This window comes from Mytilus galloprovincialis, chromosome 5 (assembly GCF_965363235.1).
Source record: "Mytilus galloprovincialis chromosome 5, xbMytGall1.hap1.1, whole genome shotgun sequence".
Classification (NCBI taxonomy): Eukaryota; Metazoa; Mollusca; class Bivalvia; order Mytilida; family Mytilidae; genus Mytilus; species Mytilus galloprovincialis.
The window spans coordinates 72,510,708-72,525,804 of record NC_134842.1 but is presented as its reverse complement, the minus strand read 5'-3'; the positions used below and the strand labels follow the sequence as shown (position 1 = coordinate 72,525,804).

Here is a 15,097-nt window from a genome sequence, read left to right as displayed (position 1 = left end):
ATGTAAGTTCCACCATAGTGTCTTACCGAATTCCCCACTTCCTGTTTCGATCTTGGCATTATAATGGACAGAATCAAGTCTGGCCATTTTAGGACTACTGTCTTTATTCTTCACAAAGGACAATGTAGTTCCTCCATTCTTCTTTGCTATATTAAAAGAAGCATAGAAATTTTAAATGTTGTATTAAACATATATTTTATACATTAGTTACTTTGGTTAATACTCATACAGTGTAGAGGCTGGTCAATAGATGATGGCAATATGGTCAACTCCAGACATTTAATTTGATTAACATTTGTTGTTAGGTTGCTGTTTGACTACATTTTGTAGCATCTTTAAATTATCTCATCTTAAATATGTCTAAAAAAAAAAGACATATTAAAGAAAAAGCAACACATAACAAGAATGTGTCCATAGTACATGGATGCCCCTCTCTCACTATAATTTTCCAGGTTCAGTGGACCATGAAATAGGGGTCAAACCTTTAATTTGGCATTAAAATTTGAAAGATCATATCATGGGGAACATGTATACTAAGTTTCAAGTTGATTGGACTTCAACTTCATCAAGAACTACCTTTACCTTGACGAACTGACGGACGAACAAACAAACGAACGAACGAACGAATGAACGAACGAACGAATGGACGGACCCACAGACAAGAAAACATAATGCCCCTCTACTACCCTAGGTGGGGCATAAAAATCAAATGACATATAATATATGCATGGGCTTTTGCTCTTTTTTGAGGCAATACAGTGAACTATAGCTGTTAATTTCCGAGTCATTTGGTCTCTTGTGGAGAGTTGTCTCATTGGCAATCAAACCACATCTTCTTTTTTAATATGTTAAATGAAACCTTAACAAGGTTGAAATGGGACACAGATGATATATAAAGTTATGAAGGGACATAACTGAAGAACAGTAAAAGTGACGCTACCCAAATTTGTACTTGATCTGAGTTTTGTGGTACATGTAATAAGTATTGTGTATAAGTTTCATAACATTTGGTTGAGGCAAACTTGAGAAAAAGAGTGGAAACAAAAAAATCAGCATTTTTTCCATTTGTAAAGGGCACAACTCAAGAATAATTGAAGTGGCACCACTGAAATTCAAACATGATGTGTGTGTTTTGTAGTTATAAGCATTGTGTACAAGTTTCATAACATTCGGTTCAGGCAAACTGATTTTGGGATGTACGGACGTAAAGACGGTAAGGGTAAAACTTAATGCCCCCTAGGCTATGAAAGTAGCATAAAAAAGTAAATAGACTTACAGCCATCTCCTAGCTCATCATCTGCTGACTTCATGTCCTTACTATTACTGCAATGAAACAAATGCGGATTATCAAACTAAAGTCACAACATTTATTTACAATATTTGCCAGAATAAAAATAACTCTTATAAATAAAGATTAATAAGATTTGGTAACTATGATCTTCTCTTATATAAGTACATTGATAACGTTAGAAAATGACAAAATACTTTCCAACTTAGAACATTAAGTTGCTGTGTATCATGTTAAACACCCAAAGCTGACCTGGTAAACAGGTATTCTTTTTTCAATTTCATCTTCTTTTTGATTTTTTTTAGCAAAAGTATAATCTAATTTTATTTAAAAGCTTTAAAACATTTTCTTTTAGATAGGATTAATGTCAACATTTACAGTATAACAATAGTTATGAAACACTTACATGAGCTTCTGTGATGAAGTAAAAGCTGACTGGATTTCCTGTAACCTTTGTTGATAGTCATAGGAGCTATAAATAGAACATTACCAAACCGTAAAATGACACAAGTTGAAAACATCAAAATGAAAGCTATTTTAGCACTTTTGCCGTTTTGATTGATAATATAAATTTGATTGATTGATGTTTGCTTTATGCTGCCTTATTGCAAAAAGGCTTTATTGTGGTGAGTTCTGAATGTAAGAAGTTTGAAATCCTAATGTCAATATATAAGACAAAAATGAAAAGTATAGAAAGTGATGTCTAAAGACTTATGTCATGTGACCATCTAAAGGATATTATTTTGTAGATTCATTATAATACTTTATGACTTCTGATTTCAATAGGCAAAAAATGGTGTTCTCTTTTATAATTGTTTTGTTCCTCGGTTTTATATCAAAATATTATCAGAAAAAAAGGAATAGAAAGTATGAATTATCCCATATAATTAAACAGTATTCAACTTACCTTAAAGCATAAGCTATAATAGAACTTGGTTCTTGATCGTAGACAACAACAGGAACTTTATAACAAGTTGGTAATAAATGATGCTCCCTACATTCACTGTATAAAAATATAAATATTATTGTAAAATCACACAAAATAATATTACTAAAAATACACCAAATTTTTAAATGTTGAAAGCAATTTATCCTAGAGTCAGCCTTCACGATAAACGAGTCCACAAAGCTGAAGAACATTTTTTGGAAATTTTAAATGGATTCTGTTGGCGTATAGAGAAAAGATTTACAAGCCTGGGCCATAGGACTTGTCATTAAGCATGAAGACTGTAGATTAGAGGCGAAAGGATATTTGCTTAGTTCAAAGAAACAACTATTTTCTTATTGGCATACAAAATGTAACATTAACTGACACTCAAACATTGATGCCTCTGTGCTATCCAGAGTTACTATTAAGATGCAACGTCAATTATTGCTAAAGACAGATATCCTTGCTTTTTTTTGATAACATAAATAGCTAACCCCTCCATAAATTAAAATTGTGGGAGAATTCAGGTGTGAAGTGCTATACAGTAATATTATTGGCCCCCTGTTCTAGTAACTTACAATGGAAAAGGCAGGGGAGGTAATCCTGTTCCTGACAAAAAATTGGTGAATGTTTTCTTCATGATTCCACTGATTCTTTCTACCTGCTGACTGTCTGTAAAATCATCTGAAAATAGACAGAGATAGATGAACATGAGGCTCCAAGTGGTCTGTATCATTAACATAACTGTCTGTAAAATCATCTAAAAATAGACAGAGAAAAATTAACCAGACACTCCAAATGGCATTTATAATTCACATGATTGTGTGTAAAATCTTCTAAAAATAGCTGGGAAAAAATAAACAATTGGCTTCGGGCACCTGCATCATTAACATGACCTATCTGTAAAATCATCTAAAAATAGACAGCGACAACAAACAACAAATTGCAAGTGATCTGTGTCAGGTTCCTGATAATCAGTGAAATTTTGATGAAAATAAACAAGGAAAAAAACAACCTTTAACATCCTACTGACATAGAAAACTGAAGACACCAAAATAGGGGTTTGATCTAAGTTGCTCCAGAAATGTTGAAAAATCCTGCTCTAAATGTGGCATCAATTATGAGTTTTATGAAGTAACTATAACACTTGTTGAAGAACTCTGAACCAGGTAAAAAAAGTAGAGAGCTATCATTACCTTTTTTAGTTGCTTCTTTCCTTGTTTTAACTTTTTTATCTGTGTCTACTTTGTCTGTCTGGATTTCTACACCAACAGACAAACTAATAGGTACTGTTTGAACATCACTAGGCTGAGAGGACGATTGCTGAGGCTGAGAGGAGAATTTCTGTGGCTGAGAGAAGGTTTGATGTGGCTGCAAATCATTCACTGACAAAGCACTAGACTCAGTAGATATGTGTCCGGAGAGTTGTGATGGACTGTCCCTAGACTTTGTCTCCATGGTTACTGATTCTGTCTGTTGTCCTGACGGTGCTTTGTCTTGTGAAATAAAACTTGATGTTCTTCCTTCTAAACCTTGATATAATTCAAAAGTTATTTTTTTTACACTAAATCATGAAAATTTTACTGTGGATTCAGTTTATTTGACAATTTTATGAGAATATTTTAACAGTAAATTTTTATGATCATCCAAATAGATGACACTATAATACTGTCTGCAAAATTTAAAAAATTAGGAAAAATATTTCATGTATAAACGTTTGTCTATCCAATCAAGAATTTTATTCATTTATTTTTATTCCAATGTTTAATGAACCAATTAAAATTTTCATGTTAGCCCAGGCAGAAAAGATTAAGCTAATTTTTACAGTGATGCAATGTAAATTGTATCTTAGTTTTCTTATATGAACCCTATAGTTGGCCCTTGTAAAATGCAGTCTACAAACATATACAAATTAGGGAATATATGATTTTTAAAACAATCCCAATCTATTTGGCATGTACTCTATATGTTAAAGCATGACATTGACAGGAAAATGAACTTGATTAAAGGGGCACTAGCTGTCAAATTCCTGTTCACTGATTTGACTCAAATTCATTTATTTGATTTATAACATACTAAAACGTAGATCTAAATTACAAGAAGTCTTAAATAAACAATTAACAAAGCATGTACTCGAAAATATATATCAGAATTTCGTGTGTATTTTAGTGCAGACGCCATCTAATTAACTATTGAGATGTCCTCCGAATACAACCTACGGTCACATATCCCAATATAAACATAAGTATAAATTGATAATGAGCATGTGTAATTGAACTCTTACAATGAAGTGGTTCACCTTTGTTTCACTTTCAATGTTGACATTATTTTCCTTTTATTGGCTGAACACGACATTTGCATGCATAACCAGTCTGTAGCTAATCTGTTGAATTGAAGATCTAATGAATATGGCTTTAAAGAGGTCAAATTATTCACTTGCAAGTGAAAAATACATCAGCGGTATTTATTTGCTTATTTGATAAAATTGAAACAATTGGGTGCAAAAAAAAAATAATGTTTTTTTGTTATTTCATCTTTAGTAATGATTGAACCAAACCAAATCATATTCTTTTTTTTTTAACCTCTAGTGCTAGTGCCCCTTCGAGCTAATGATTACAGTGATGCATTGTATATTGTATCCAAGTTAGATTTAAATACTATCCCAAAATAATGTTACAGAACAAAATATAGAACATAGGCAACACATGCAAAGCTATTAAATACGGTGGATTCATTTATTTTCATGACAGCCACTTTTTGAGGGTGTTAAAAAATTTGTATTTTAATTAATATTTGAATTAACAGCTTTGCATACCATATATAGAAGATGTGCACCTTCTTGAAATCTAAATATGTGGTTCACTTGTACAAACAAAATTGGTATCCTAATGAAATATAACAAATCCACAGTATCTGACACAATCAACATTACAACTGACAATTACAAAAGATGATACAAAGGAAAAATTAAAATGATAATGGGAGCGCTGAGAGGTTTAAATTTAATCAAGACTGTAAGATGGTTGTAAAAGGAATAGGATCAAGTAAAGTCAATATTTAATAAAATTGAGAATGGAAATGGGGAATGTGCCAAAGAGACAACAACCTGACCATAGAAAAAAACAACAGCAGAAGGTCATAAACCCATAAACATAAAATCATTTCAAAAACTTTATAAATTAGAGGATATGCATTACATATCATTTGGTTTCAAATTTCAGCAATTTTCAATGGTAATTTTCTACCCTTTTCAAAATAAATTTGGTGTAATAGAAAGGTGCTATTAAACGTTTTAATTTTAAATGATGTTTTCTTTTCTATGCATATGGCCTCATTTCAAAAACTGTCTAAATTAGTTGAAATTATAATCTTCATTACTACATTGTAGAATAACATTTTGTATTTTTCATATTTAAGACAATAATAAATCTGAATTTGAAGGCTATTATATATTGACCCTTTTTGAACCTTAACCTTTCAACAAACCAAAAAGAAGGAGATAAAGGAGAGAACGTCCAGTCACCTTCATGCAAAGTGTGTAGTACAACAAAGGGAGAAAAACTAGCATCAGCTAATCTGTCACTGTAAGGTCCTATACCTGCTTCTAAACCTGGGGTTACACTGTAAATACCACTCTCATCCAGGAAATCTGTAATCAGAAACAATATTTATATAAACCTGGGGTTACACTGTAAATACCACTCTCATCCAGGAAATCTGTAATAAAAAACAATATTTATATAAACCTGGGGTTACAATGTAAATACCACTCTCATCCAGAAAATCTGTAATAAAAAACAATATTTATATAAACCTGGGGTTACACTGTAAATACCACTTTCATCCAGGAAATCTGTAATGGCAAACATCATTCTATATAGGAAATCTTGTTGAAAATACTTAACTGATCTTGGAAGGGAGATAAGTCTTTACAACAGTAAAGTATTGTTTTTTTTCAAGCACTGGTGTAAATAGAAGTACACTGATCTGTGTGACTTAGAGGCTTAGAATCTATTTATGAAAATGTGTGAAACAAACATATTAGTGATTTTTAACAGTTGAGTTCCTCTATGCATGAGTTCTGTAAATTCAGAAATTATTTCGAGGTTTTTATTATTGCGAAAAATGCCACAGAGTTGTTAATGCTATAATTTAAACTTACATTTTGAAATTTTTAATGTGAATTAAGCAGGATTTTTCGCAAAATTTTAAAAATTAAAATAGCATTTAAGTCTAAAATGACAAAATCCCAATAACTTCTGAATTTACAGCATTTCCTTAAAGTCTTACAGATTAATGAGTTAATATAGAGTCAACATTTACCCTTACCATACAGGTGAAACTACGTATTTCTTTAATTTTTCATTTATGAGTAAAATGAGTTAGAGATATGTGTTATGATTATCTTATTTTCTAACACACAATACTGGTATTAGTATATACAATGGTTAAATCTATATACAAATATGAAACATGTCAAAACCCAATAACTTACGTGACTGGTTGATGCTAATCGGTTCTGTTATGGATGGTAAATCTGTAATAAAAACTCTAATTACTAAGGACTGAGATATAATATTAGAACCATGCTGCTGAAAGTGGTGTTAACATGTTCTGAAGAGGTAAACAACATTTGTTGAACTTAACAGGATTGTTTGTATATTTGTCATAGAGGTTAGTATGGATATTATAGCTCCACTGCCAAAAGTGAGGGCATAAAACAAATTTTCTCAATATTATAAAAAAATTCTACTGGTTACATCCCAAATTTTCATCCACTTTTGTTCCTTGTCGTGTCTTATATTTTCTCACTTTAAGGAGAACCCACTCCCACCTTCTTAAAGAAACAGCCATGTTCTGTAGTTGTCGTTTGTTAAAGTGGTTCATAAATTTCTTGTTTATCGTTTTTTATATAGATTAGACTGTTGGTTTTCACATTTGAATGGTTTTACACTAGTAATATTTTGGGACCCTTTATTACTTGCTGTTTGTTGTGAGCCAAGGCTCAGTGGTGAAGACTGTACCTTGACCTATAATGGTTAACTTTTATGAATTGTGACTTGTATGGAGAGTTGTCTCATTGGCACTCATACAACATCTTCCTATATCTATGTGTTATATTTTCTCTCCTCAAAGGAGTTCCCGCTTCCATCTAAGCAATGTTTTATGATAGTATATTATTTATACCTGATTTGTCTATAAAAACACCAGACCATGTCCTGTCTAAAACTGTTCTGTCAGACTGAAAAATATCAATTATAACATTAATAATATTGAGTCAGTAAAGGATATACTAGTTTTCATATATTTTGTTTGTAAATGGAGATGAACGTATATAACATGAATCAGTTTCATTTTATAAGGGAGATATTGGGAAATCATATCTGATAAAAAAAAATGTTAATGGTCACTTTATAATGAAAAAATAATAATATGGAAATTATATGTCTGAAAAAAGAAGTTTTTGTGGTGTTATTTTAAATATAGATGGGAATATATAGTACTTTCATTTACTTTCATTTTCTATGTTCAGATCTATCAATTTCTTTTGGAATATTTCTTTACAAACAATGAATTGTTTTACCTTGATTTCCTCTACAGGTTCTGATTCAAGTTGATCACATTCTAGTTTGTCTTGATCGACCTCGGTCTGAAGGTCTTGGAGAGTAGATGTGACATTTATTGGATTTATCTTTGTGACTGACCTATTATCTTCAAGGGAATGTTTGGCACTATCTAGACCAATGTTCAAATCTGCAGACAGTTCTCCAAATGATTTAGAGGTCGTTGGGTCTGTTTTGGTCTGAGTTTTTGTTTCTGTTTCAAAAACAGAAGATGCAATACTATTTCTTTCATTTTGTATTCCAGTTTCTGGTTCTAAGACAGATTTGTCTCTTTGTGTTGCTACGGTTTCACTAAAAGAAGATGCTGATCCAACGCTACCCTGATTTTTATTAGATGATGAAGATACAACAAGCTGGTCCCTTCTTTCTTCACTTATTGGAAGGGAACCAGAAGATTCTTTTTTCTTGGGTATTTCATTGGCTGATGGCAGTGAGATTGCAGAGTCTCTCTTTGGTTCTGCTGTTGAAGATCCTGTGTCTTTGTCCTTTTTTGACTGTGAAGTTCTGGTCTTTTTATGTTGAGAATATAACTCTTGCATTCTTGAATGAAGAAATTAGACATTTATAAAATAGATGATTTAACACTGCTTCAACTGATAAAATTCCAAACAAATTTGAGCCTACAAACTCATAAAAATAAAGGTTTGTATGATACACAAATTAATAAAAAACAGACTCAGAACTAAATACTTTAAATTGTTAATATAAGCTAAGACTAGATTATTTAATTGTCAAGTATTATTCAAAAAATAAGCTTAAAGGGAGTTAAGTCTACTTTTATATTTTTTCAAAATGGAAGATACATTTTTCAGAAACATTTCAGTTTTTTTTATATGACCTCACATCTTTTTGATGCAACTTTGTTAATGTATGATTTTAGAGCAGTTTACATATACTTTCTTAGATAGATCTCCAGTATGAAGTTCTGGAAGTTTATATACTTACTTAGATCTCCAGTTGATGTCAGCATCGGCCAGAAATCTCATCATCTTTAAAGAATCATCATACAGTGCAAAATACTCCGAAATGTTCTCTGTAAAAACAAATCATCTTTCTTCAAAATATAACTAGATACATGTATATCTGTAATGAAATGCTACATTTTTACATTAGCATCTATCTTCAGAATTAGTAGAATGTCTTTATTTTCACGAACAAATAAGTTGAAAGTTTCCTCAAAATTAATGACTTTTGATATGCCTGAGATCACCCCAAGATTTTCTTGGGATTTGAGTTGCTCAGTCATTTGTTTTCTATGTTATTACTCATGTTCTTCTTTCAATCTTTTTCATATTTTTTTTTCATTGTCTGTTTATTCTAGACTTATGAATTTGAATGTCTCTTTGGTATTTTTCAACTCTCTCCTATAACTGATAGTAATGGAGGAATACATTACCTGTGTTTTCTTTCTCCTTTTTGGTGACCTCCAGTCTTCCTTTATGAATCAATTCTTTTAATCTGTGTTTCTCACTCTGTCAATCAAAGAAACAACCATAAATATAGTAACTGATTGATATATTCTGAAACTCTAATATTCTATCACAAATGAGAACTGTTATAACTATTTTGAAATTGTTATAACACAACCATGATATGCATGCATATATCCAGTAAATTTGGACTCTGTAGAAAGTTTTCTCTTTGAAAATAAAACCAAATCTACTTATTTTGAAGCTGTATAGGAAAAGATCACAGTTTAACCAATTTGCTATGAGTTTTACATTATTTTTACACAGAAAAGATGAAATATATTAGCTTGCATAAATTAATTAGTTACAGTATTAATTAATACAGTATTTATTCAGAAGAAATTTTGCACAGTTTAGGAGACCACAAAATAAGTAAAATATCCGGTCCATGATTTAGTCTTACCTCCAAAATATTAGTGAGATCCACTATCATCTTCGACAGGTCATCACTTGACGAGTTTATCGTAACCAACTGTTCCAATATACCACTGTACATTTCTAGACCTCTACAAAATTAGAAAAATACTTAACATGTGTTGCAAACCTCAAATTTAAAACCATATTAAGGTGGTACCTAACACTACAGGGAGATAACTCTGTAAAGTCAGCTAAACGTTTTAATTACATTGTGTTGTAAAGAGAATATTAAGCTTCCCAATGATCAAAATTGGTGTTTGACAAACTGCTATATAACCAGTGTAATTTTTCTGACAAAACGGTTGGTTCAAAATTTTCAAATTTTTTATATTTTTGTTAAAGGTTCAAAGTAAATACATTGTCAAAATTTTATGAAAATTAAACGAGCCAAATTAGTTTTAGTGAAAGTGTTGGGTACCACCTTAACATCAATGTATAAATATTTATACACATAACATAGACAGAACACAACATTGTTTTTAAATTGGTTGAAAATTGATGTTAATAAAGTTTGCCAAAGTTTGCCAACATATCATAATACTGCAGTGGCAGAACCCCTTTTTTTAACAATCAATGCATTTGAATGGGGACATATGGTTGGAACACCCCCCCCCTCCCTTTTACTGGGTTGGGACCCCCTCCCCTTTTTGAATGGCTGGATTTACCCCTGCACTGTCTATAAGTTGTGATAGATTACATCACTTTGTCTAATGCTTTATGATAAGATCTTCACTCTTCAATAATAAATTATATATAACTCAGAACAGCAAGTCTCAAGATTTAGAGATTAAAAATTTGACTGAAATATTTGTGTCACATTTAATGCATGGGAAGAAACTATAATTTTTCTCTTTATTAATTGTTGTACACTAGTCGCTTTGGGCCCTTTAAAGCTTGCTGTTCAGTGTGAGCTAAGGCTCTGTGATGAAGGCCCTACTTTGACCTACAATGGTTTACTTTTAATCAAAGCACCAAAGGGTGCTATAGGCAGTTAATCAAAAACCCAAAGGCAAACTTGGCCAAGCTCAGATGAATAGTGTAAAGAATTAGTCAAAATATTTATCTCAGGCATTGTTCTCAGCTATTTCTAAAGTATCAAATAACATGAATAATGCTTGTACAGTAATGTTTATGTTATGCAATCCTACCACTTTTAAAAGTTATTTCCAATTTATATTTATAAAGGTTCAATGTCTGAGATTATACACATACACTGTCCTATGTTAGGGGAGAGTTTTGTGCCAGTTAAGATGTTTTAGCTGCCACATTCTGTATGTACCTGTTCATAGTGAGGACCCACTAATTTGGTGATTGTTGCTGTATATCATATTTATTTTTCATAATTGTTTTGTACATTTTTTTTTAATTTTAATTTCTTGTGTATACTTCTGATTTTAGTGTATGTCCAATTTATTGTAAATGCTCTTTTGTTCCGACGTTGTAAAATTCTGGGCGGAAAGAACTCACTAGCCGAAAAGTTCCAGAGGAACTTATTAACTAGTTACTTTGTTCTTCCTCTGATTTAAAAGTTCCACCGGAACAAAGTGACTAGTTGAAATAGTATTCATTTTCGTTATTATGTAAAGGGGCCAGCAAAAGCAATCTTTTGGGTGTAAGAGTTTCTCCCTGCATTAAAGATCCATTGGTAACCTTCGACTGTTGTCTGCTCTTAGATCAGGTTACTGCCTATATGACACATTCCCCATTCCCCGGTTTGCCGATCAATGCATTTGAATGGGAACATACATGTACAGTTGGAACCCCCCCCCCCTTTTATCAAATGGCTGGATCCGCCCCTGATACTGATAAAAAATAAATATTATTATTCAACAAATGGTGTATAACTTGAATAGTTTTACGTATTAATGGTTTTGATGTTCTTAAAGATACTACTCAAGATTAGGAGTGCCAAAGGCGAAAAATATAGTTCAAAGGATTTTTAACTGCACACCTTCTCTTATTACTGTCATTATACTTTGAACCAATTTATTTAGGGTGAAAAACATTAAAACTTGGGATGCATTTTAAACGAAACTAAAACAATATCAAGACATAAATTTCATACAGCTATACAATTTAACGCAAATTGATACATCAAAAGCAAAGTTTGCTAATTGTCACTTAAATACTAAGAACTTTTGTATGTACCTGTATCAGTGGAGGACGTAATTTCGTTCATCAAAAATGTGTCGTACTTTAAAAAACACTTACTGGATTTGTAGAAATTGTCATTGTAAATAAAAAATTACAGTAAATAAATTGTATGTAATAAGTGTATGTATTGTAAATATAAAATAAATGTCTTCAACTTTTATTATTTGTACATATTTCTAGTCCCATCGTACAATGTCGTACATTACTGTTTTTCATGTAACAATAACGCAATGTATAGCCTCAATAATTTTTGTTACATTCGTAATTAAATAGGTCCTTACCCAACCATGCATTCCGGCATTTAGTCTCCAATGTAACAATAATATTTTTATTATTGTTACATTTCCATGTAACCGCGTAGCCATGCAGTGCCATTTTATTAACGTCTCAAATTATAACTGAATTAAAATATCTTGATTACGGTTTAACTGTCTTCCATTACTAATATCATAATAAAAAAAAACATTTATTTAAAATTTAAATAACTGTATAAATAGTAGGAATTAATAACTAGAGGCTCTAAAGAGCCTGTGTCGCTCACCTTGGTCTATGTGCATATTAAACAAAGGACACAAATGGATTCATGACAAAATTGTATTTTGGTGATGGTGATGTGTTTGAAGTTCTTTCTTTACTGAACGATTTTGCTTCTTACAATTATATCTATAATGAACTTTGCCCATTAGTAACAGAGAACTATATTTGGTAAAAATTTACATAAATTTACCAAATTAATGAAAATTGTTAAAAATTGACTATAAAGGGCAATAACTCCTTAAGGGGTCAACTGACCATTTTGGTCATGTTGACTTATTTGTAGATCTTACTTTGCTGAACATTATTGCTGTTTACAATTTATCTCTATCTATAATAATATTCAAGATAATAACCAAAAACAGCAAAATTTCCTCAAAATTTCCAACTCAGGGGCAGCAACCCAACAACCGATTGACCGATTCATCTGAAAATTTCAGGGCAGATAGATCTTGACCTGATAAACATTTTTATTCCATGTCAGATTTCCTCAAAATGCTTTGGTTTTTGAGTTATAAGCCAAAAACTGCATTTTACCCCTATGTTCTATTTTTAGCGGTGGCGGCCATCTTGGTTGGTTGACCAGGTCATGCCACACATTTTTTAAACTAGATACCCCAAAGATGATTGTGGCCAAGTTTGGATTAATTTGGCCCAGTAGTTTCAGAGGAGAAGATTTTTGTAAAAGATTACTTTAATTTACGAAAAATGGTTAAAAATTGACTATAAAGGGCAATAACTCCTAAACGGGTCAACTGACCATTTTGGTCATGTTGACTTATTTGTAGATCTTACTTTGCTGAACATTATTGCTGTTTACAGTTTATCTCTATCTATAATAATATTCAAGATAATAACCAAAAACAGCAAAATTTCCTCAAAATTACCAATTCAGGGGCAGCAACCCAACAACCGATTGACCTATTCATCTGAAAATTTCAGGGCAGATAGATCTTGACCTGATAAACATTTTTATCCCATGTCAGATTTCCTCAAAATGCTTTGGTTTTTGAGTTATAAGCCAAAAACTGCATTTTACCCCTTTGTTCTATTTTTAGCCGTGGCGGCCATCTTGGTTGGTTGACCAATTCATGCCACACATTTTTTAAACTAGATACCCCAAAGATGATTGTGGCCAAGTTTGGATTAATTTGGCCCAGTAGTTTCAGAGGAGAAGATTTTTGTAAAAGATTACTTTAATTAACGAAAAATGGTTAAAAATTGACTATAAAGGGCAATAACTCCTAAACGGGTCAACTGACCATTTTGGTCATGTTGACTTATTTGTAGATCTTACTTTGCTGAACATTATTGCTGTTTACAGTTTACCTCTATCTATAATAATATTCAAGATAATAACCAAAAACAGCAAAATTTCCTCAAAATTACCAATTCAGGGGCAGCAACCCAACAACCGATTGACCGATTCATCTGAAAATTTCAGGGCAGATAGATCTTGACCTGATAAACATTTTTACCCCTTGTCAGATTTGCTCTAAATGCTTTGGTTTTTGAGTTATAAGCCAAAAACTGCATTTTACCCCTATGTTCTATTTTTAGCTGTGGCGGCCATCTTGGTTGGTTGACCGGGTCACGCCACACATTTTTTAAACTAGATACCCCAATGATGATTGTGGCCAAGTTTGGTTTGATTTGGCCCAGTAGTTTCAGAGGAGAAGATTTTTGTAAAAGTTAACGACGACGGACGAAGGACGACGACGGACGACGGACGACGACGGACGAGGACGGACGCCGGACGCAAAGTGATGGGAATAGCTCACTTGGCCCTTCGGGCCAGGTGAGCTAAAAACTTGTTTGTAACTTCAACTACATAAACGTTTTTTGAGCCTCGTTAGTCACTCATTTCTTTTCACATTATTTTCATGGGGAAATCGTTTACCAGCATAAAGTTGCTGAAGGAACCGCATAGAATTGATTCAAGAACACTAAAGAGTGTTTAAATGTGAAAAATTATAAAAACAAAAAAGTCGTATTTTTCTGTACTGGAAATCGAAAAGTCCTTGTAAATAAAAAAAACAATTACGGTGCGATACGCGTCACAGATTCGGACTTAATATTTTACAGAATATGCGACTTTGGAAGTTAAATAATGCTGTCCTTTAGAAAACAGTTGTTAAAGTTTTAATCTCAATATTTATTGAAGCACATTGAGGTAAATCAAAGCACGTGTAGCATTATGTTACATTGTAACACCAAAGCGAAACAATCTTAAATTGACCTTGACATCGACCAATCAGAAAACTACAATAACAACAACTTTATTTGACAAGCATGTCAAGCATGAAGGAGGTCATTTGCGAGATAACGGAATTATATTAACAAGAATACAAATGAGTATGCATTTAAGATAACTGAATTAAGATGATTTAAATAATCTCAATCATTTCAGACAAAAAACGAATAAAATGATTAATAATAAAGTAACTATGTATCATCAGAATCCTCCCAATTTAAAAGATACGTAAATTTCGTCTTCTATGTAATTTGAAATTGCCGCCAACTTATATCAGCTGATTAATAGACTACTGACGTATGTAATACGTATCGATGACAAACAATATTCCTACGACTTTTCCCATTTAGGAAATTTAAACGACTCATCTTTATAGATTTTCGGCGATCAAATCTTCCATACAATTGTTCTTTGACATCTTAACCAACA

General features: G+C 32.0%; 1 protein-coding gene across 1 annotated transcript in view; it reads right to left on the bottom strand.

Moving 5' to 3' along the window:
• Nucleotides 1-15,097, bottom strand: part of LOC143074138 (1-phosphatidylinositol 3-phosphate 5-kinase-like) — a 49,275-nt gene that overhangs the window by 10,729 nt on the left and 23,449 nt on the right. Inside the window, exons 26-38 of the mRNA XM_076249685.1 lie at nucleotides 9,713-9,815; nucleotides 9,237-9,312; nucleotides 8,786-8,873; nucleotides 7,801-8,380; nucleotides 7,404-7,458; nucleotides 6,712-6,753; nucleotides 5,740-5,865; nucleotides 3,413-3,748; nucleotides 2,795-2,900; nucleotides 2,196-2,291; nucleotides 1,695-1,760; nucleotides 1,277-1,323; nucleotides 27-146 (exon numbers count right to left, since the gene is read on the bottom strand). Of these exons, the coding sequence (XP_076105800.1) occupies nucleotides 27-146; nucleotides 1,277-1,323; nucleotides 1,695-1,760; nucleotides 2,196-2,291; nucleotides 2,795-2,900; nucleotides 3,413-3,748; nucleotides 5,740-5,865; nucleotides 6,712-6,753; nucleotides 7,404-7,458; nucleotides 7,801-8,380; nucleotides 8,786-8,873; nucleotides 9,237-9,312; nucleotides 9,713-9,815 (1,841 nt within the window). The remainder of the gene's footprint in view (nucleotides 1-26; nucleotides 147-1,276; nucleotides 1,324-1,694; nucleotides 1,761-2,195; nucleotides 2,292-2,794; nucleotides 2,901-3,412; nucleotides 3,749-5,739; nucleotides 5,866-6,711; nucleotides 6,754-7,403; nucleotides 7,459-7,800; nucleotides 8,381-8,785; nucleotides 8,874-9,236; nucleotides 9,313-9,712; nucleotides 9,816-15,097) is intronic.